At 40.7% G+C, this 21,132-nt stretch overlaps 1 protein-coding gene across 4 annotated transcripts in view; it reads right to left on the minus strand.

Moving 5' to 3' along the window:
- The window catches only part of RGS17 (regulator of G protein signaling 17), a 112,039-nt gene that overhangs the window by 57,030 nt on the left and 33,877 nt on the right, over positions 1-21,132 (minus strand). For 3 of the 4 annotated variants that reach the window (XM_075864455.1, XM_075864454.1, XM_075864453.1), the window contains exon 2: positions 1,587-1,724. In XM_075864455.1, coding sequence (XP_075720570.1) covers positions 1,587-1,705 — 119 coding nt within the window. In that variant the 5' untranslated portion in view covers positions 1,706-1,724. Of the gene's footprint in view, positions 1-1,586; positions 1,725-21,132 lie in introns of those variants that run through there. The other variant, XM_075864456.1, reaches the window with a different exon arrangement.

A 21,132-nucleotide genomic window follows, 5' to 3' on the forward strand; every position in this document is an offset into this window, starting at 1 on the left:
TCCCTGGTGTAGGGCAGTGAAGGGATTGATCATTGGGATTCAGTGGTTACTCATATCTCCAGGTTGCAGCATTGTCCATGCTGTAACAGGAAGCGGAAAACTGATTGTCCAGTTTCCATTTCTGTCCCCACACTGATCATAGAGATAAGTGCAGGGAGAAGATAGAGAGGAAGGAGCAGCTACACAGTTCTCTCTATGATCAATCAGAGCATTTCAGGAGTGCTCTGCATGATCATTAAGGGGAGCTCAGGAAGTCTGTGCGGAAACAGAGCTGGGGTAGCTTCTGAGAAGCGTATATGTCCTGCCATGCAGCTTAAACTTTTAGGGTATGTGCACACACACTAATTACGTCCGTAATTGACGGACGTATTTCGGCCGCAAGTCCCGGACCGAACACGGTGCAGGGAGCCTGGCTCCTAGCATCATACTTATGTACGATGCTAGGAGTCCCTGCCTCTCCGTGGAACTACTGTCCTGTACTGAAAACATGATTACAGTACGAGACAGTTGTCCTGCAGCGAAGCAGAGACTCCTAGCATCGTACATAACTATGATGCTAGGAGCCCGGCTCCCTGCACTGTGTTGGGTCCGGGACTTACGGCCGAAATACGTCCGTCAATTACGGACGTAATTAGTGTGTGTGCACATACCCTTATTGACTGCCCACTGTCTGTTGATGGCGGGTGGTGCAAGTCCTCAGTCTACAGCGACATCTCTTGTCGTCGCTGTAAAAGATAATAAGTGCTCCAGTAAGCGCTCATTCTCTAAGTAGGGGCTGTTACTAACAGCTCTTGTTCTTAAAGCTGCCTCCTCAATACACCCTGATCAGAGGAACCTCCAATCCTGGATGCTTAACCCTTTGAGCACCACGGTCCGTGACTGCGGCATGATCAAAGGGGACTGCTCCTGTCGATCGCAAAAATAAATAAATGAAAAAAGTGATTATTTAGTATCAAATAAAGTTTATTGTGAATATTATACAGAAGAAAACAAACCTACACATATTAGGTATAACCTGAGTAATTAATTACCCGGTTATTTAGTGTAAAACATCAGTAGTGTAAAAAAAAAACAACAAAGAAAACAATGTCGAAATTGCTATATTCACGTCGAAAAACAAATTATATAAATTTTACGGTAATTTGTAAGTACCCCCAAACTGCGCCGAAAATAAATAAATCCTCCCACATAAAACAAAGCCCCATACAGCCACGTCAATGAAATAATAAAAAAGTTATGGCTGCTGAAACGCGAAGAGGCAAAAACGAAAAAATGAAGCTGGTCATTAACGCCCTTTCTGGCCTCGTCATTAAGGGGTGAGAGAGTACAGTGCTGGAGAACTCCACTTTCCTCTGCTAGGTCGTAGACTAAGGCAATTTCAAACCTTGCAGCATGCTTAAAAGTGACTAATTTCACTTGAATATATATATAATTTATGTGTGATAGGTGGGGACCCCGCAATTATGAGGACAAAGGGGCCCAGGTACTTTCATCCATGTATTGTAGCTCAGCTAAGTGATTCCATTTCGTAAATGGCGGGGGCACCAATGGGCCAGATAAGTTATCAAATATCCTGAAGGACTTACCATGAGCAGCTGCAACAACAGCACCAGCAAAAGCAGCAAGTATTCGGCCTTTGGTTCTCACCAGGAGCTTGTGGTACCGTAGAGGTTTCTTCATTTTGTGATTGCTGCCTCTTTCTCATTTCAGCAATTCCTCTGTGTCTGTGAAGAACAAAAGGAGATTAAAGCATTAAACCACAAAAAGTATAGAAGAAGGCTCCAAATCTGTAATGGCAGGAAGGAGGAGGGAAAGTGAGCCCTAATCTACCCACCGCCCTGTCCCTGCCTACTTGCAACGACCCGCCCTAGGCGACGAGGTACAACTGGGCGGCGGTCCCTACGCTGGCTAAGTGCACTGGAAGACAAACGGGGAACACGCAAGGGAAGGGGCAGTAGCCACGGAACGCCACGAGGAAACGGGGCGGTGAACGAACAGTCAGGACCAGGACGAAGTGAGTACACCCGAGCGGGCACGGAGACAGAAGCAAGCCAGGGCAAGCAAAGCAGGTCAAGCAGAACTGCAGCAAGGCAGAAGCACGGCAGAAGCAGGGTGGAGCAAGCAGCAGTGGGGCCAGGAATCCAAAAGAATTACAAGCACTGAGGGAGAGCACAGGGCAGGTAATAAAGGGCAGGGGGCGGAGCTAACTCCGAGAGACCAGGCCGCGATAGGCTCTCCCACTCCTGAGCCTGCCACCCTGGTTGGTGGGAGATGGTGTCAGTCGAACAGGTCTGGCCTCAGGTGTGGATTGATTAATCCCAGGAGTATAGCTAGATGAAGTACCTGGCAGATCCCTAACAAAATCATTTTTGCAGTTTATTCTTTCGAAGTGTGTCTAAACAATTTAAAAATAGTCATATGATTGCTTGTAAAATTCAAGAACTCTGAAGTTTCCACTATCTGAGTTTACTGCAGTCTGTAGTCTGCTAATCAGACATTAACAATACATTATACTCACATACAGTTATACATACATATACAGTCAGACAAACTGGAGCTACACTATCTAAAGATATCACTTGATCAATGCATTTGGCAAGATTTTAAATCCCTAAGGACGAAGCCAATATTTGGACTGTGGATCACAGGAATATTTTTTATTTTTGTCGTTTTATTTTTAGCTTTTGTGTTTTGCAAAAAGAGAATTTTCTTTAGACTCCACTTTGTGTGCATACATACTTACTTTGGCATTTTTTTTTAAAATCAATTGTGCCCTTACACACATACCAGACACAATGCCTAAATAAGCATAACATAGTGACCATAGTCATAGTGCCCATATAAACAATCCAGCAAGTGTGTGCATATAAACATAACAGCCATAGCACCCACAAAGTACTATCGATAGTGTCCAAAAAATTTAGCCATTTTACATATATACCAATCACAGAGCCCAAATAATGGCAGACAAAAAAATATAGAATTACAGCCAGTATACCATGATAATTTTGTTATACAACTAAGCGTATTGTCCAAATAATGCTAGCACAGTCACCTATGAGAGGCCAGTTAGAAGCTGCTCATGTGTCACTTCCACTTACGATCATTACAGTTCAGCACAAAAGAATGGAGTATTCCCCAGGTGACCATGGAAAATGCCTAGTAAATGTAAATGGTCACTTACTTTTCAAACAATTTATGTTAGTCTAATAGTATACCTGATATAGATCAACTTTGTAATTTACTTACTGTTAAAATTTCGTTGTTTAATACATGCAAATTCTGTGTGAATTTACTGCCACTAGGTGTCTCCCTTCCTTTAATCTGTTGCCCACCCCCTGCCATCCATAGTTACAGGGAAGAATTGATGAACTGCAGAAAGGGGGGGTGTGTGTCTTTGCTGCTTGCCAATAGAAGTCTATGGAGAGGGGGTTGGAGCAGGAAGAGGGAGCAGAGTGCGAAAGAGACAAACACGCTGCCTATATAAGTCTATTGAGAAGGGAGGGGCAGCAGGAGAAGGGAGCAGAGAGAGGAGACACAGACAGATACTGGAGCTTCCTGGTAAATTATATCTCACCCTTGTGCTGAATTCTCAGCTACACTGCTTAATACTGCTGCATAATATCTTCCATGCTGTTGCAGCTTCTATATATATGCGATGTATAGAAGACATGATAGCCGTTAGGTCAGAGACAACTTAAAATTAGAGACAGAGCCTGCAGAGAGCAAAATTGCTAACAATTTCACAATACAAGTCATATAATGGCCAGAAATAGTGTCATTCCTCATGTACACACGAGAGCTTTTTCTGTAAAGTTAGGTACGCTTTAAGGAATCACCTATGGTACTGCCTTTTCCTGTATAATTTTACTTAGGCTTTATCTTGGGTCACACAAAGAACAAGAAAAGAGGGCAGGACGTAGCTCTAAGCTTTGGGCCAGAAAACAAAGTTAAAAATCAAGGTAAATTCACATGCAGCAAACATTTCTGCAACTAGGGTTTGTTTCTGCAGCATGTGCATGGATTTATGCAAGGCCGAGTCTGACATTTATACAACAAATCTTCCGCGTGTAACACCAATACATAGTATACTTGTTTGACAGCGAAATGGAGACTTTTATAGAATTTATAAATTTTGAAGTGAGCAGCTTTACATAAGTGCCACTTTGTTTCAATAATTATTTATTATGTTTTTTTATTTTGTTTTTTATGCGCAATACAAGTACTGACTCTAGTCACTTTACCCTTTTAGATCATCACCAGCCAATTGCCTTAATTTAAAAGCCAATATTCTTTATTTAAAGGGGTTGTCCACTTTGAATAATCCCTTTTTTTAAGGGTCCCCCAGTGATAAGCTGTCCTACCGCCGGGCCCCCCATATGATTAGATGTATTCTGTGGGGTATTGTAGCAGCAAGTGCTCAGCTCAAGTCCAATTTGCTTGAACTGCATTGAGCTTACCATACAGTAGCTCTAGGACATGCGTTTAGCAGACAGTTTTAAATGGTCTCACCAAACGCAATATCTGAATGTGGTGTTAAGCTAGAATTACTTTTGTTCCAGAAATTTACTTTGAAAACAGAAAAAAGAAAACATTATTACATCATGTGTTTATTTTTGTGAAAGGAATATAGACCTATTGTAAATATATGTGTACACAAATACATTTTACCAATCAAAGGCAAATTACCAGAAAGCGGTGTAATATTCTAGGTTTTATTTTGGCACTTCAGTTGGCAGCACTTTATTTCCCACACGCGATGCATCCAAATATTAATTATAAGAACACAACAAACGATTATGTCATTATGGAAATTTGATTCAATGTGTTGGGTTTCATACAAAAAGAATCGAAGTACAGTAAAAAATAGTGTAGTACCGTGTTAGCCAGAGACAATACCCCATACCTACTATACTTTTGTCTTTTTTGACACAAAAGTATTTAACATTTCATACAAAAAGAATAAATGATGGGACATTGCAGGGAAAGAAATATGCCTCGCAGACTTGATTCATTGCCTCCAAATTTCAGCTGCTAATTACATCATTTCTTCTAGTATCAAAATGCTCCTTCACTTCAAAAGAAACATTTGTTGATCTGTTGTGTGTTTTTTTTTTTTTTTTTTATAAATAATGATCTGGGGTTTAATTATGATGATTTATAGCGAAGACGAAATGCAATACTGTCACGGTACCGTTAAACTCAAAAATTATATTGCAGTCAGACTTGGCGCAAGCTATCTAGTAAGCAACTGATGAGGTCTGCAGGGCAAACCATAAAATGACCCTAACTGTAGAGGAACCCTACCTACAGCTGGACTGCCACCCTGATAAGAGCGATCTCACTATCAGGAACCTCCTATTAACACTGAGCGTTCCTTGTTAGATGGTCCGAAATAAGAGAATGACCACTGGGCAGCTGCTGAGTGGCAACATGAGTAAAACAGTACCTGAAAAATAAAAGATAAACCAGAAAGCAGGTAATAAATCCAGAAGGACAATAACAGTAAAAGGTTAACCAGAAAGCACATAATATATCCAGCAGTACAAGTAATAGGTAAATTAGAAAGTGTGTTACAAATCCTACAGGATATTATGCACTCCGCACTAAACCAAGGAGAACCCGGGTTTAAAAAAAAAATAACAAGCAGTACACTGAAGTACACAGATAAAAGTAGTAAAATGTAATTGCTGGGTCTGAACACGCAGAACAACACAGAGAAATCCATATGCAACCCAGTCTGCACACAGGAAAGACAGTAAGGCCATGGCCAGACGTGGCGGAATTGCTCTGTAATTGTGCTGCGGCCAGTCCGCTGCGGAAATCCGCAGCGGACATTTTCTCCATTGGTTTCCATACCTTTTTAGTTAGGTTCGTGCACACGTGGCGGAAAACTCCGCTGTGGACCATAGGCTGCGGTGCGGAATTTGGTGTCCGCAGCATACACTGGCTGTTGCGGACGTGTAGCGGACTTATTGCGGAATTTCTCCATTGACTTCAATGGAGATTAAAAATTCCGCAATGAAATCCGCAGATGTTATGTGTGTTGCGTTGCAGATTGGTTTTACGAACAGGATATTTCATCATTCTGGCTGGACCTATGTGTTTCGAGGTCTATAGCCAGACTGAGATGGAATGTTTTAAAAGACAGCAGGATGTACTCTTCACCTGAATACGCAACGGCTAATCCGCATCAATTTACTGCACATTTTAGGCAAAGGCACAACGGAATCTGCAACGCAGATTATGTGCGGCATTGATGCGGACAGTTTCTGCAGAAATACGCCACGTCTGGCCATGCCCTAAGGGTAGTCAGAGTGACTTCAAACTGAGGTCCAAACACTGAAATGCTTAGAGAGTTGCAGCAGCATAAACCAGGTAGAATAAACAATTACTGGCACACGAGGAGGCACATTAAATAGGGTGCTGCCTAATATGAGTGAACGCTCGGCCTGATAGCTGATTGATCCGGCTTCTCAGTACTCTAGCATGCTGGTCAGATCGATCAGCTGGAAGCAGGTCAGACTGTGAAAAATACATATATTTTTAGTAAATTCTATGCTTGTACATAGATCATAAAGCCCACAATTCTTTCTTTTCCTATCATTTGATGAGTAACAAGCATATGCATCCATCATTAGCAGTCATCTGTTCAGGATCTCCTGCGGGGCTTTACAATTTGTTCCCTGGATGGCATACATGTTCTAGGCTCTGTTTACATCTGCATTGGCAATGCCATTGTATTTGCAGATTTGAAGGTAGTCGTTCTTGCTGCTGGAAACTTTAGTGTCAGAAAAAGAAAAAGGTGTCGCCCATAGCAACCAGATCAATTCAATTCCATCTTTAATTTTTCTAGTACTGGTTAAAGAAAGAAAGAAGTGACCTGATTGGTTGTCATGGGTAACAGCTTCACTTTCTCCATTAGACCACGTTCACACGTGGCAGAATTTTTCAGCTGCAAATATTGGTGCAGATTTGGGGCAATTACACAACGAATCTGCACCAACGTGCAATTACACAACGAATCTTCACCAACATTTGCATATTTGACAGGTAATTCAGACGTTGCAGATATCACAGCGGACTTGCCACAGATTTCAGTTTTTGCATTGCAAAGGCTAAAATCCGCAGTGAAATTCCGCTGCTTCTCTGCAACATCATGTGCATGCCTATGGAGGGGAAATTCTGCACCGCAGCCTAATTTCCACACAGTTATTTTCCGCAACGTCTGAAGTAAGTTTCCTAAAAATGTATAGAAACAAATGTAAAAAACGGCTGCTGCAGAATTCCAATGTGGACTGTCCGCAAATTAATATATCAACCATATTTAAGAAGAAATCTTAAAGGGATTGTTTCAAGACAACTCCTTCTTATATGACCTATTAGGGTATATGGATGTCATGGATGTAGGGTGGTCCCTCTTGGGTTCCACCTCTATGAGTCTTAGTGTAAAGCCGTTAATAAGAGTATCTCTGGCTCTTGTGGACCCAGTTCATCCATGTATTGCATCGTTGGCCTTTTATTTGGCTGTGCAATAATAATAGATTGGCACCCGCAGCTTTCCGGAACAGCTATCACTGGGGATTCTAGGAACCAGGCCTGCGGTGATTAGATGATCGCTGGGACATCTCATTTAAAGAAGCGTTTGTCTTTATGAAAAAACTATTTAAACACTTTTAAATAAAGAACACGTAGTGTGTACATGAGTATTTACATGGGGCGGAATAATGCGTCATATAGCCGCACTGTTAATGCACCAAGGAAAAAGTAATTAAGAACTGCATGTAAATACATGCGTTGTCTAAAACTGTAATTGCAATTCGTGAACATGCAGTTCTGACCCAATGCAGTTATGGCGCAGCTCACTGCCCTTGTGCATACACGCTGAGTAAACCAATACAATTATATAGATGATAATAAGTGCAGGAAGGAATCCTGCATAGAATTTCTAGTGAAATATTTGAAAATGTAATGACACGTATAAACATATAAGGTCAGGATTTGAGATTCCTCAGTGGATCTGTGGAACTCCCAGCTCTCTAAACCCTTGAATAGCATTAAGGCAAATATGATTCAGATCTTTTAACACAGATGTAAAATATTGCAGACCATTAAGCTTTTATTTTAAACTGTTATAAATTCAGACATCTAAAAATGATGTTGATTTCTGTTATTTGCATTGCAGAACTGCTCATCTAGTTAAGTACTATGAGAATGTAATATGTAGAAGTGTACATAAAAAAAACACTGGAGAGTTACTATGCAATAAAGAGGGAATATCTCTCAAAATGACTATATACAAGGGTGAGTCAAAAATTAGAATCAATAGAATCAGTTCACTTGCACGCTCAATATTGTCATCAGTCATCATCAGACAGGCTTTCGGCTCCTTCCTCATGGCTGACACTTGTGCGACCTTCCTTGAACTTCTCTATCCATACATACACACTTCTACACAACAAAACACTTTCTCCATACTGTGCACAAAGTCTTCGATATATATCGGCACTAGACACACCCTCAGACCTCAAAAAACAAATCACTGCATGCTGGTCTTCTTTAGTGCAAATCACAAGTGGGGCAGCCATTGTTTCTCGCACCGAAGTCACAAACAAACAAACAGACGTAACATGTGACAGGGGAGACAGCGACCTCGTACCAAAAGCGCTGATAAGACATTGCGCCCAACAGAAGCGTTAATATATTCGGAGTGTGGATAATTTTTTACTCACCCTCGTATTTCCTCCATCGGGCTGTAGTGTAGTAAACATACATTTAGAGGATGACTTATCCAGTTGTATTCAGGCAGATGAACGATCTATTATCGTTTTCAATGCACATTTAAGACCTTACAATTGCAAAAACATGTTTTGCTTGATCAAATGATTTCATTTTAGTGGATCCTGACAATTTTGATAGGTTATACCAACAATCCGATTTCTTTGGGGAATGGTCAATGAGTACCTGACATCTCACGTTGGGTGAAACTAGGAATCGGCAGGTTATCTTAGTGACAACTAATATGGCCATTATTACAACTTTCACAGGGACTGTCATCCAGCTTTAAAGGGGTTGTCCATTACTGGATAGGTCATCAGTATATCATCGGTGCAAGTCCGGACGCCGCACCGATCAGCCACTCCGGTGGCCTGCAGGCACCGGATGTTATTTATGCAATGTACGGAGCCGGAAGAAGTTGGCTCCGTACATAGCATAGTGGCCGTGCTGCCGAACTCAGTCGCTATTCCGTGGCCGGAGCCAACTGCTTCCGGCATGTACATCCGGTGCCCAAAATCAGCCGGACCGGCTTAACGGTGCGGGGTCTGGGTGTCGGGCCCCCACAGACACCTACTGATAACCTATCCGGTGGATAGGTCATCACTTGTCTGGTAGTGGACAACCCCTTTCTTAATTAAACAGATATAACTGCCAATCTCAAGGAATGCTGAAGGACTTTAAATGTAGTTTAAAAAAAAACAAAAACTCTTAAAGGGTTGTTTGAGCACCACAACAGAATATATTTATCTTATGACACACCTTTTAATCATAGAAAGAAGGTGTTTCATTCAGTCAAATTGCCACATGTGTATAAGATCAAGTGCCTAGCCATGGAGTCCTCCTTTACAAACATTTGTGAAAGAATGGGTTATTCTAAAGAGCTCACTGAATTCCAGCGTGGTACTGTAATAGGATATCACCGTTGCAAAAATCAGTTTATGAAATTTCTTCAATCCTAGATATTCCATTATCAAGTGTGATAAAGCAAGGTGAAAGCATTTAGGAAAGAACACTGAAAGTTACAGAGCGGGGTCGATGAGTGCTGAAGCACATAGTGCATAAATATTGTTAACGCTCTGCTGACTCAATAACTGCAGAGTTCCAAACCTGGCATTAGCATCTACAATGCACAGCGCCGGTAGAATTATGGCATGGCATGGGCTTCCATGGCCGAGCAGCTGCATGCAAGCCTTACATCACCAAGCACAATGCCAAGCGTCAGATGGAGTGGTGTAAAGCATGCCGCCACTAGACTCTGGAGCAGCAGAAACGTTTTCTGTGGAGTGACGAATCACGCTTCTCTATGTGGCAGTCTTATGGACGCGTCTGTGTTTGCCGAATGCCAGGCGAACATTACCTGCTTGACTGCATTGTGCCAACTGTAACGTTTGGTGAAGGAATAAGGCTATGGGGTTGTTTTTCAGGGGTTGGTCTAGGCCTCTTAATTCCAGTTTATGGAAATCCTTATTCTTCAGCATACTAAGACATTTTGGACAAATGTATGTTTCCAACTTTGTGGGAACAGTTTGGCGAATGCTTTTTTCTGTTCTAGCATGACTGTGCCCAGTGCACAAAGCAAGGTTCATAAAGGCATGGTGTGCTGAATTTGGTGTGGAAGAACTTGACTAAAGCATAGTGGTGTTAACATTATACGCTAAGGCTTCTTCACTCTCATATGAGACACAATATTAGCACAAAGACTGCTGGCTTCTGTCAAAAAGATAAATATGCAGCTATGAAAATTTCAAGAAGGGCAACCCAATTAATTAGAGGTATGGAAGATATGAAGAAAAATTGTCAAAACGACATATATTTACACTAGAGAAGAAGAGGCTAAGGGTGAACACTATGACGTCCATATGTCCTAATAGGCCAAATTGACAGGGGTTGACTTCATGAGACAACACCAGAAAAGGGTTAGACATCTTCCTTGAGATACACAATATACAATGTTAGGGGTATTAATGTAGAATGTTGATTCAAGTATCTGTCCAATTGCCTGTAGGGGGTAGGGAAGAAATTTTTCCCCTCTATGTCAAATTTATGCTTTTTATCGTCATCTGGATCAACTGTAAATATGTACATGTAATATGAATTTACATTCAATCATGATAAGTAACCGAAGAAAAAAATCTAAGCAAAGAATATATTAGCGTTCCCAAATGCAATACAAATGAGTCCTACAGACAATATTTGAGAAACTGGGATATGTACTAGAACATTATTCTGTGTTACAAACAGTTTGAAAGAATATCGAAACAATAGCTGATAAGCTCAGTACATTTGGGGTAAAAATTGGAACCCCTTTGTCTATTAGGGTGGATATACCCTATACATTTTTTTACGGCTATTCTGTAGGACTGTGTTTCAAGTTAAATTTTGAAGCTCATACTAAAAAAAAGAACATTTTTATCCTCTTTGTTTTTCTTCTACCTTCATACCAGATGAAAGTGGGGACCGAACAAATTTCAACAATGTTTCTTGCAAAATTAGTTTTCAAAGGAATACAACTGAAATTGTTCCCCACAAATTTGTAATGCATATTAAATGTTGTCTCCCCCATCCCACCATACAATAATTAAAATCTATGCCAGTATTTTTAAAATAAATATATATTAAAACCCAGTTTAATAAAGTGAGAAGACACTAGGTGGCAATGTTATCAAAGTACGATTCCAAGATCTACAGGTTTTTACCTCTGCATTAGACTGTCCGAAGAAAGATGCTTCTCCTTTATAGTAGGTGAACATGACTTTATCTATGATCAGAGTATATTAGCAAGCTGTGTGCAATTTTCTAAGAGTGCAAGTATAGTGTATGTATGTTGTATGTACTGTATTTTTCAGTTTTTTTTTCGTAAGGATAAAAAAATGTCTCCAAATCCTATTGTCAATTTGTCTATTATGAAATATTGAGGCATCTGCAAAACCTGCGATAGTTTTATATAATTAATTACAATTCTCTCACGAAATTATTGAGAAATGTAGGGTAAATTAAAATAAATTCTACTATTTATACATGGGCAAAACAATGCCTTTTCAATGGTCTATTAAGAATTTAATTTGGGACCATGATGCTTTGTGGCAATATGCAAAAATCAAATACCTCCTAGCTTTTCAGTTCCCACTCAAACTTGTACGGAGGATTGGAAGATAGACGCATCTAGATGCCTGTCAAATTTTTGGCCCTTGGTTGTAACTACATTGTAGTTAAAGGAGTTATCTTGTAATGGCATATGGGCATCAGAGAGGCTCTATTAGCTGAAGCAGAGAGCCGAGGCCCAAAGTAGCTCTTGTTCTGGAGGACTCAGCATGACCATGTATTACATGGGCGCATAATGACTTCAAAGGGAATTGACATGCCAATACTACTAGCTGATCTCTGGGGCCACCAGCAGCTGAGCATCTAGCAATCAGCTCATGTTCAGGGGAATTGCCTCAAGAAACGGTGTTGCCTTTTTAAATTATGCTTAATGATTAACTTATATAAATATATGACTGCCACATACAAAACATATAGTGAAATCCTGTTCAATGTAAAACCCCCTCAATAATCAAGGGGGCACTCCCTCCGTCTGGAGAAAAAAGGTTCAACCTGCAGAAGCGACAAGTCTTCTTTACTGTGAGAACTGTGAATCTATGGAATAATCTACCGCAGGAGCTGGTCACAGCAGGGACAGTAGATGACTTTAAAAAAGGGTTAGATAATTTCCTAGAACAAAAAAATATTAGCTCCTAAGCTCCTATGTGAATGTGTACAAATGTTTCCCTTTCCTTTCCCATCCCTTGGTTGAACTTGATGGACATGTGTCTTTTTTTCAACCGTACTAACTATGTAATTCTGAAAATATAACTTTTTTTATTTTATTTTTTATACTTTTCAGTTGTTTTGACATTAGGTAGCATAACCAATATTTTTTTTAATAGACAACTAGATAGATTTTTTAGTTATTTGGTAATATATGCAATTTATATCCTATAAATAAATGTATAAGCGTATCGTATGACAGATACAAAAGGTGACTGATGGACCCCATTAACATATAGTTATATTCCAGTTATAGTTATATAGTTATAGTTATATTCCACTTCTGTTGTTTTAAAAGCAAGAATAGAACTGCATGCTGTGCCATTGTTGCTATCAAACCTGACACAAACCTCCACAACATCTCAGACGGAGAGGAATCCTAGTTCTGCTTGACACATGAATTTGTTCAGCCAATGACATGAAAAGAAAAGCAGATTCAGGTTCTTCTCTTCCTGGAACCAGCTTAGAAAATAGAAAAAGGTAGCAGTTAGTATTGCTTGGTAACAAAACTAATTGCACCCTTTTATTAAATTTACATGACTAGGGTATAGTAGATGTGACCAATTGATACTCCATATGCTTATGGTGGGTTTAGGCGCACAGATATATCTCATACTGTTCCCATGCCAATCTCTATCAAGCAGTGGTAGACAGGGGTGTAGCTAAAGGCTCATGGGCCCGGGTGCAAGAATTCAGCTTGGGCTCCCTTACCCCTCCGCAACACCACCATCATCAGACGCCTGTGCTCGCCTATGCCCAGACGCCTTGCCCACCAGCCCCCATAGTATAATGCCCCCACACAGTATAATGCTCCCATAGCTGCCCCACACAATATAATGCCCCATAACGTATAATTCCCCCCCATAAAAGCCCCATACCGTATAATGCTCCTCATATCAGCCCTCACAGTATAATGCCCCACATAGCTGCCCCATACATTATAATGCCCCCCATATCAGCTCCCCACACAGTACAATGCCCCATATGAGCTTCCCATACAGTATAATGCCCCCCATATGAGCTCCCCATACAGTATAATGCCCCCCATATGAGCTCCCATACAGTATAATGCCCCTCCATATCAGCTCCCCATACAGTACAATGCCTCCCATATCAGCTCCCCATATGAGCTCCACATACAGTATAATGCCCCCCATACGAGTTTCCCATACAGTATAATGCCCCCCATATGAGCTCCCCATACAGTAAAATGCCCCCCATATGATCTCCCCATACAGTATAATGCCCCCCATATGAGCTCCCCATACAGTATAATGCCCCCCATATGAGCTACCCATACAGTATAATGCCCCCATATCAGCCCCCCATACAGTATAATTCCCCCATATCAGCGCCCATGCAGTATAATGCCCCCCATATCAGCCCCCCATACAGTATAATGCCCCCATATCAGCCCCCATGCAGTATAATGCCCCCCATCTTATCAGCCCCCATGCCATATCAGCCCCCAGGCAGTGTAATGCCCCCCCCCACAATATCAGCCCCCCATACATTATAATGCCCCCATATGTGCATAATAGAAAAATAGCATAATTACTTACCTATCCTCGTTTCCACGCCAGGTGGAGGATCCTTTGCCTCCTCCGATGTGTGCTATGAGTGACTCGGCGCAGACAGGCGCGATGATGTTGCTACATCCCGCCAGCCTGCGTCGAGCCGCTCAGGGCACAGTGAATGCTGGATCAAGGAGACGTCAGCTCCTTGCTCCAGCATTGAATGGAACCGGGACCTCGGTGAGTGACTCGCAACCCCCCGGAGGTCTTCACACGAATCCCCAGGGGGACGCGACCCACAGTGTGTAATGTATTGTGCAGTTTGCGGTGGAGAGGAGGGGGGGCTGTCATTTAACAGGCCCCCCCTCTCCACCGCAAACAGCACAATACAACGCAATACATTACAAGGCAACACAATACATTACAATACATTACAATACATTACAAGCCAACACAACACAATACATCACAATACAGACTCTGCAGCTCACCTGGAGTCCTCCGCACCGACTCTTCCACTGCACTGGCTGGAAGACGTGTCACGTGAAAACACGGTCACATGGTACACTAAGTACCGTAACCAGGAAGTGCCGGCTTCACGGCACAGAAAATTAATTTAACAAGCATGCTGTATGCCAACGTGGGCCCATGGGCCTCCCAGGCTTAGGGGCCCGGTCGCAACTGCGACCGCTGCGACCCCTATAGCTACTCCACTGGTGGTAGATGAAGAGATTATGATGTACTTATCTATAGGCCAAAAATAGCTATTTATACTCAAGAATGAATCAAAAGATATTAATATACAACAAAACACATAAAAAATGCATATGCATTTTTTACAAAGTCAATCACATTTTTATTCAGATGAGCAATGGCATATTTTTTTCTGACTCTAAACTGAGTCTTATTTATCCTGAAGGTGTTTTTTTTTTTAAATAACAGCTTTTTGTATACATTAAGTCGAGTATCTATCAACATGATAATTCAATCATTTATATGCTCTTACAAGGAAAATTAGGGATTAAGACGCCTCATACTGCTTGATTTGGACTAGAGGACCACTAATAGATGGATTTTTTTTTTTTGTCTAAATCTGACTACTCCTGAAACGGGGGTTTCTATTGCTAGTCTTTCAATTGTTGAAGTGCTATTGATTTTAATAATGACACCAGGTTGTATGTTGCACTGCTTTATCCTTTGGCCCATGTAATGTTTCTACTCTATACACTGCAAAATTATTCCAGATTATCAACAAAATTTGTTCATATCATAACTCTATATATAGGACAATTTCTAGGCACTACAAAGAGTCATATAACTCATGACTATAATTTTAAAGAGGTTCTCCACTTACCATATTTTTTTTTATTTAAGTAGTCCAGTTACGAGATAAATGCATGTTTAAAGTTCTGTCAAGCATTCTTGTCCTTTCTCTACTCTCAGTGGCAATTCTGCCTTGAGTACGTTTTTTTGCACACAGATCCTGAAAACGGCCACCATTACTTTCATACAGTGATGTTATTTATGTGGAGTCTGCATAAACAAAATCTCAGAATGCAGATACTGTAACCTACACCATACATAAACATTTTTTTTCGTAAGGATAAAAAATTTCTGCAAATCCTATTGTGCAATTTGTCTATTATGAAATATTGAGGCATCTGCAAAACCTGCGATAGTTTTATATAATTAATATAGAAACGGTGTTGCCTTTTTAACCTATGCTTAATGATTAACTTCTATAAATATATGACTGCCACATACAAAACATATAGTGAAATCCTGTTCCATGTAAAACCCCCTCAAAAAACAAGGGGGCACTCCCTCCGTCTGGAGAAAAAAGGTTCAACCTGTAGAGGCGACAAGCCTTCTTTACTGTGAGAACTGTAAATCTATGGAATAGCCTACCGCAGGAGCTGTCACAGCAGGGACAGTAGATAGCTTTAAAAAAGGCTTAGATAATTTCCTAGAACAAAAAAGTATTAGCTCCTAAGCTCCTATGTGAATGTGTAGAAATGTTTGCTTTTCCTTTCCCATCCCTTGGTTGAACTTCATGGACATGTGTCTTTTTTCAACCGTACTAACTATGTAATTCTGAAAATATAACTTTTTTATTTTATTTTTTATACTTTTCAGTAGTTTTGACATTAGGTAGCATAACCAATATTTTTTTTAACTCTATATATAGGACAATTTCTAGGCACTACAAAGAGTCATATAACTCATGACTATAATTTTAAAGAGGTTCTCCACTTACCACATTTTTTTTATTTAAGTAGTCCAGTTACGAGATAGTTAAATGCATGTTTAAAGTTCTGTCAAGCATTCTTGTCCTTTCTCTACTCTCAGTGGCAATTCTGCCTTGAGTACGTTTTTTTGCACACAGATCCTGAAAACGGCCACCATTACTTTCATACAGTGATGTTTTTTATGAGGAGTCTGCATAAACAAAATCTCAGAATGCTCCATCGGATACTGTAAACTACACCATACACTAGATGTAAGCAGTAAGGAATATTACTGTCCACAATCTGACAAAGTATGGTTACTAGGGCAATACTATCTGGCAACACCACTCAAAACATTCTAGTTGTTACCATTGTATCTCTATAAAACTATTAAAAAATTGGACTAGTACTATACATAAAGCAGGGGAAATGAAAAACAGTTTGGCTTTGAATCAATAGATTCCCCATCTGATATAGCAGTATTCAGCAAAACAAAATGTACGGACTTTTATAAAATTTGAAAACTATCTTACCTAACAATTTAACAGAGGCTCTATAGTGCAAACAATTTTCTTTATCTAAAGTGATAAAGAAATTAATGAACAGCCTGTTTTTGTATTAAATATCTACTACCACATGACAGTTTTAGTATGATGTCAGATGACACCACTGCAATAAAGATTTGGAATCTGATGAATGTGCAGTCTTTTTCCTAATCTATATTTAGCTAGTGTCATATTAACCGGAAAACTATGAGCTGATTCGAACCATTCCCAAATCCAGAAAAAAACAAAAAACATTCAGTATATTGTTAATAATGGGCTTGAGCTAAACATAAAGGGAAAAGTATTATTTTTTTTGTCTATGTTTTGTGTACTTGTCACACTTATCGTATTTTCAGACTATAAGACGCAGTTTTTAGCAAGAATAAATCCTCCTAAAAACTCGCTGCGCCTTATAGTCGGCAGTCAAGGGACCTGGCTGCACCAGACCCCCTGGCCGCTTCCTTAATTAACCCCTTCCTGGGTGATGTTTGGAGCAGCCTCACGCGATGAGCCCGCTCGATACACTGCAGGTGTCAGCTGTGTTTTACAGCTGACACGTTGCTCTAACGGCCGGGAACATCGATCGTGCTGTTCCTGTCCATTTAACTAGTTAAATGCCATGGTCAACAGCGACCACTGCATTTTTACGGGTTTTCCCATGAAGGTCATTTATGTTAGATAGATGCGGGTCCCACATATGGGATCCGCACCTATCTCTAGAACGGGGCCCCCTAAATCCCGTTCTAACTTTTTGTGCTCTTCTGGCCACTGAATTATTACATGGTCGAGTTACGGAAATAGCGTAACTCGCTGAGCTACGCTGTTTTCGTAACTCCCATGAAACTGAATAGTAGTTATGGAAATAGCGTAGCTCGCATGCTACGCTGCTTCCGTAACTGCTATTCATTACTATGGGAGTTACAGAAACAGCGTTGATCAGTGAGATACGCTGTTTCCGGAACTCGACCATGTAATCATTCAGTGCCCGGGAGAGCACAAAAAGGTAGAACGGAGGTTAGGAGGCCCCGTTCTAGAGATAGGTGTGGGTCCCAGAGGTGGGACCCGCATCAATCTAACATTTATGACATATCCTGTGGATATGTCATAAATGTCCTTCATGGGAAAACCCAAGGGGAATGCCCCCTCCAACAGCCCAATGCCCCCCTGCAACTCGTCCCACAAAAAAAAGCTCTCACACCGCTTAATCGATGAAAAAATATAAAAGTTATGACTCTCTAAATATGATGAACAGTACAATTTTTTTTTTAATAAAATGTTTTTTTCTTTGTAAAAGTAGTAAAATATTAAATAATTTTTTCCTATTTTCAGTTGTCTAAAACCTGGGTGCGTCTTATAGTCAGGTGTGTCTTATTGTCTGAGAAATACGTAATTATTTCACATCTTTAATCAAAATTTAATATAAGACAAAGACAGCCTGAGTAAACTTCTAACAGTTTCTAAATGATTATTTCATTTATTGAGGGGAAAAACACCTATTTTACTCATGTGAAAAAGTAACTGCCCCCTAAAACATAATACCTGGTTATTCTGAGCTGTGCCCCCTCTAGGAACAATTGAGCAATTGAACTCTCACTGAATAAACTGACGAATGTCAACATAAACTAAAATAAAACTCATGGCAAATAAATAAAAAATGTACTTATCAACTGATAGGGAATGAATAAGGCTGGATTCACACGAGCATGTTCGGTTCGTAAAGGACGGAACGTATTTCGGCCGCAAGTCCCGGACCGAACACGCTGCAGGGAGCCGGGCTCCTAGCATCATAATTATGTACGATGCTAGGAGTCCCTGCCTTTCTATGGAACTACTGTCCCATACTGAAAACATGATTACAGTACGGGACAGTTGTCCCACAGCGAGACATGGACTCCTAGCGTTGTACACAACTATGATGCTAGGAGCTCGGCTCCCTGCAGTATGTTTGCTCAGGGACATGCGGCCGAATTATGTTCCGTCCTTTACGGACCGAACATGCTCGTGTGAATCCAGCCTTACTGTAATTAAATTCCAGTATATTCTAAATTATCTCTCATACTGATCTCTACAACAGAGTAAAGGCCCTTTTACTTGGGCTGATAATCAGGCGAACTAGCGCACTTTCTGATCACTGCCTTATGTAAACATGCTATCAGCCGACAAAAAGCAAACACTCATTTGTCCGCTGATCGCATTTACGGGCATAAAAATCATTGGATGTTGGCAGCACATGTTCCCGTGTAAACAGGGGATGTGCTGCTGACAATAATGAAACTGTATGTGCCCAAAGGCTGGGTTCACACACACTATTTACGGACGTAATTCGGGCGTTTTAGCCCCGAATTACGTCCGAAAATGCGGCTCAAAAGCGTTGGCAAACATCTGCCCATTCATTTGAATGGGTCTTACGATGTTCTGTGCCGACGGTCATTTTTTTTACGCGCCGCTGTCAAAAGGCGGCGCGTAAAAGTGCCTGTCACTTCTTCAGACGTAAATGGAGCCATTTTCTATGGACTCCATGGAAAAACAGCTGCAATTACATCCGTAATGGACGCAGTGAAAGACGCCTGCACATGCCATTACGGCTGAAATTACGGTGCTTTTTTCTCCTGAAAACAGCACCGTAATGTCAGCCGTAACGGACGCTGCCGTGTGAACATACCCAAACAATCGCATTAAGGCTGGGTTCACACGACCTATTTTCAAGTGTAAACGAGGCGTATTATGCCTCGATTTACGCCTGAAAATACGGCTACAATACGTCGGCAAACATCTGCCCATTCATTTGAATGGGTTTGCTGACGTACTGTGCTGACGACCAGTAATTTACGCGATGTCGTTTGACAGCTGTCAAACGACGACGTGTAAAATGACTGCCTCGTCAAAGAAGTGCAGGACACTTCTTTGAAACGTAATTTGAGCTGTTTTTAATTGAAGTCAATGAAGAACAGCTCAAGATTACGGGCGTCAAAGACGCCTCGCAAAATGCGAGGAGGAACTTTTACGTCTGAAACGACGCAGCTATTTTCTCCTGAAAACAGTCTGTCTTTTCAGACGTAAAAAGCCAGTTCTCGTGTGCACATACCCTTACAATCATTTCGTCACATACAAGTACTAATGATTGCTCCATGTAAATCTAATTAAACGAGCGCCGATCGGCCTGCTATATCGTTGATCGCCACTAGTTACTGGAAGAAAATTTGCCTGTGTAAAAACACTCAGAGTAGTAATAAATAGATTGACAGAGGAGAAACTATCATAAAGATGAAGACAGCTGACCCTATTGGTCAGCCATCTTTGATATCCAATTATCGATTGCAGTTGGCGACAGACTGATCTCAAGTTATAGGTGGCAGTTGTTGCTAGTCTTTCACAATTCTGAGGAATCCAGGCCTTCTCAATTGTAGTAAATTAGCCACATTAAAGAGGTTTTGAGCATGAACTGCCTATTTAAGGTTTCTGGTACCGTGCAGAATTTATGGTTTGATCTATTATGGCAAGTTGCCCAGGCATTGAAGACACATAGGCATCCCTCACCATCACACTACCTCCACCATGATTACCTGTAAGTATAATGTTCTTATTGTGAAATGCTGATGCAGATGTAGTGGGATCCATGTTTTCAAAAATACTGTCCCAAAAGTCTTTGGTTATCAATATGATTTTGTCTTGTAGATCTCTCATGGATATCATTTTTGTCTAGTCTGGTTTTGGTTATATGATGAAAGCTGACCTTTTGCGACTTCCTTGATTTTGTGATTACGACGTGGTGTGCTGCTTGTTGCCACATTTTAGCCTACTACACTTTGCTGGAAAGGTACTACTTACATTCAATACGAGTGCCAGTAATAAACACTGGTTGTGTCTGGTCCCCTTAGTGACCAGCCCATTTTAGGCCCTAATGACCAAGCAATTTTATTCGTTTTTCATAGTTGCATTCAAAGAGCTATACCGTTTTTATTTTTTCGTCTACATAGCTGTATGAGGACTTGTTTTTTGCGGGATTAGTTGTGCTTTTTAATAGCACCATTTTTGGGTACATATAATTTTTATATTCACTTTTATTAACCTTTTTGGGGGGGATTATAAAAAAAAACTGAAATTCCGCCATTGTTCTATGCGTTTTTAAATTGACGCCGTTCACTATGCGATGTAAATAACATGTTACCTTTATTCTATGGGTCGGTACGATTACGGCGATACCACATATTTAGAGGTTTTTTTATGTTTTACGACTTTTGCACAATAAAAACACTTTTG

This window comes from Rhinoderma darwinii, chromosome 4, assembly GCF_050947455.1.
Source record: "Rhinoderma darwinii isolate aRhiDar2 chromosome 4, aRhiDar2.hap1, whole genome shotgun sequence".
In the NCBI taxonomy this organism is placed as follows: domain Eukaryota; kingdom Metazoa; phylum Chordata; class Amphibia; order Anura; family Rhinodermatidae; genus Rhinoderma; species Rhinoderma darwinii.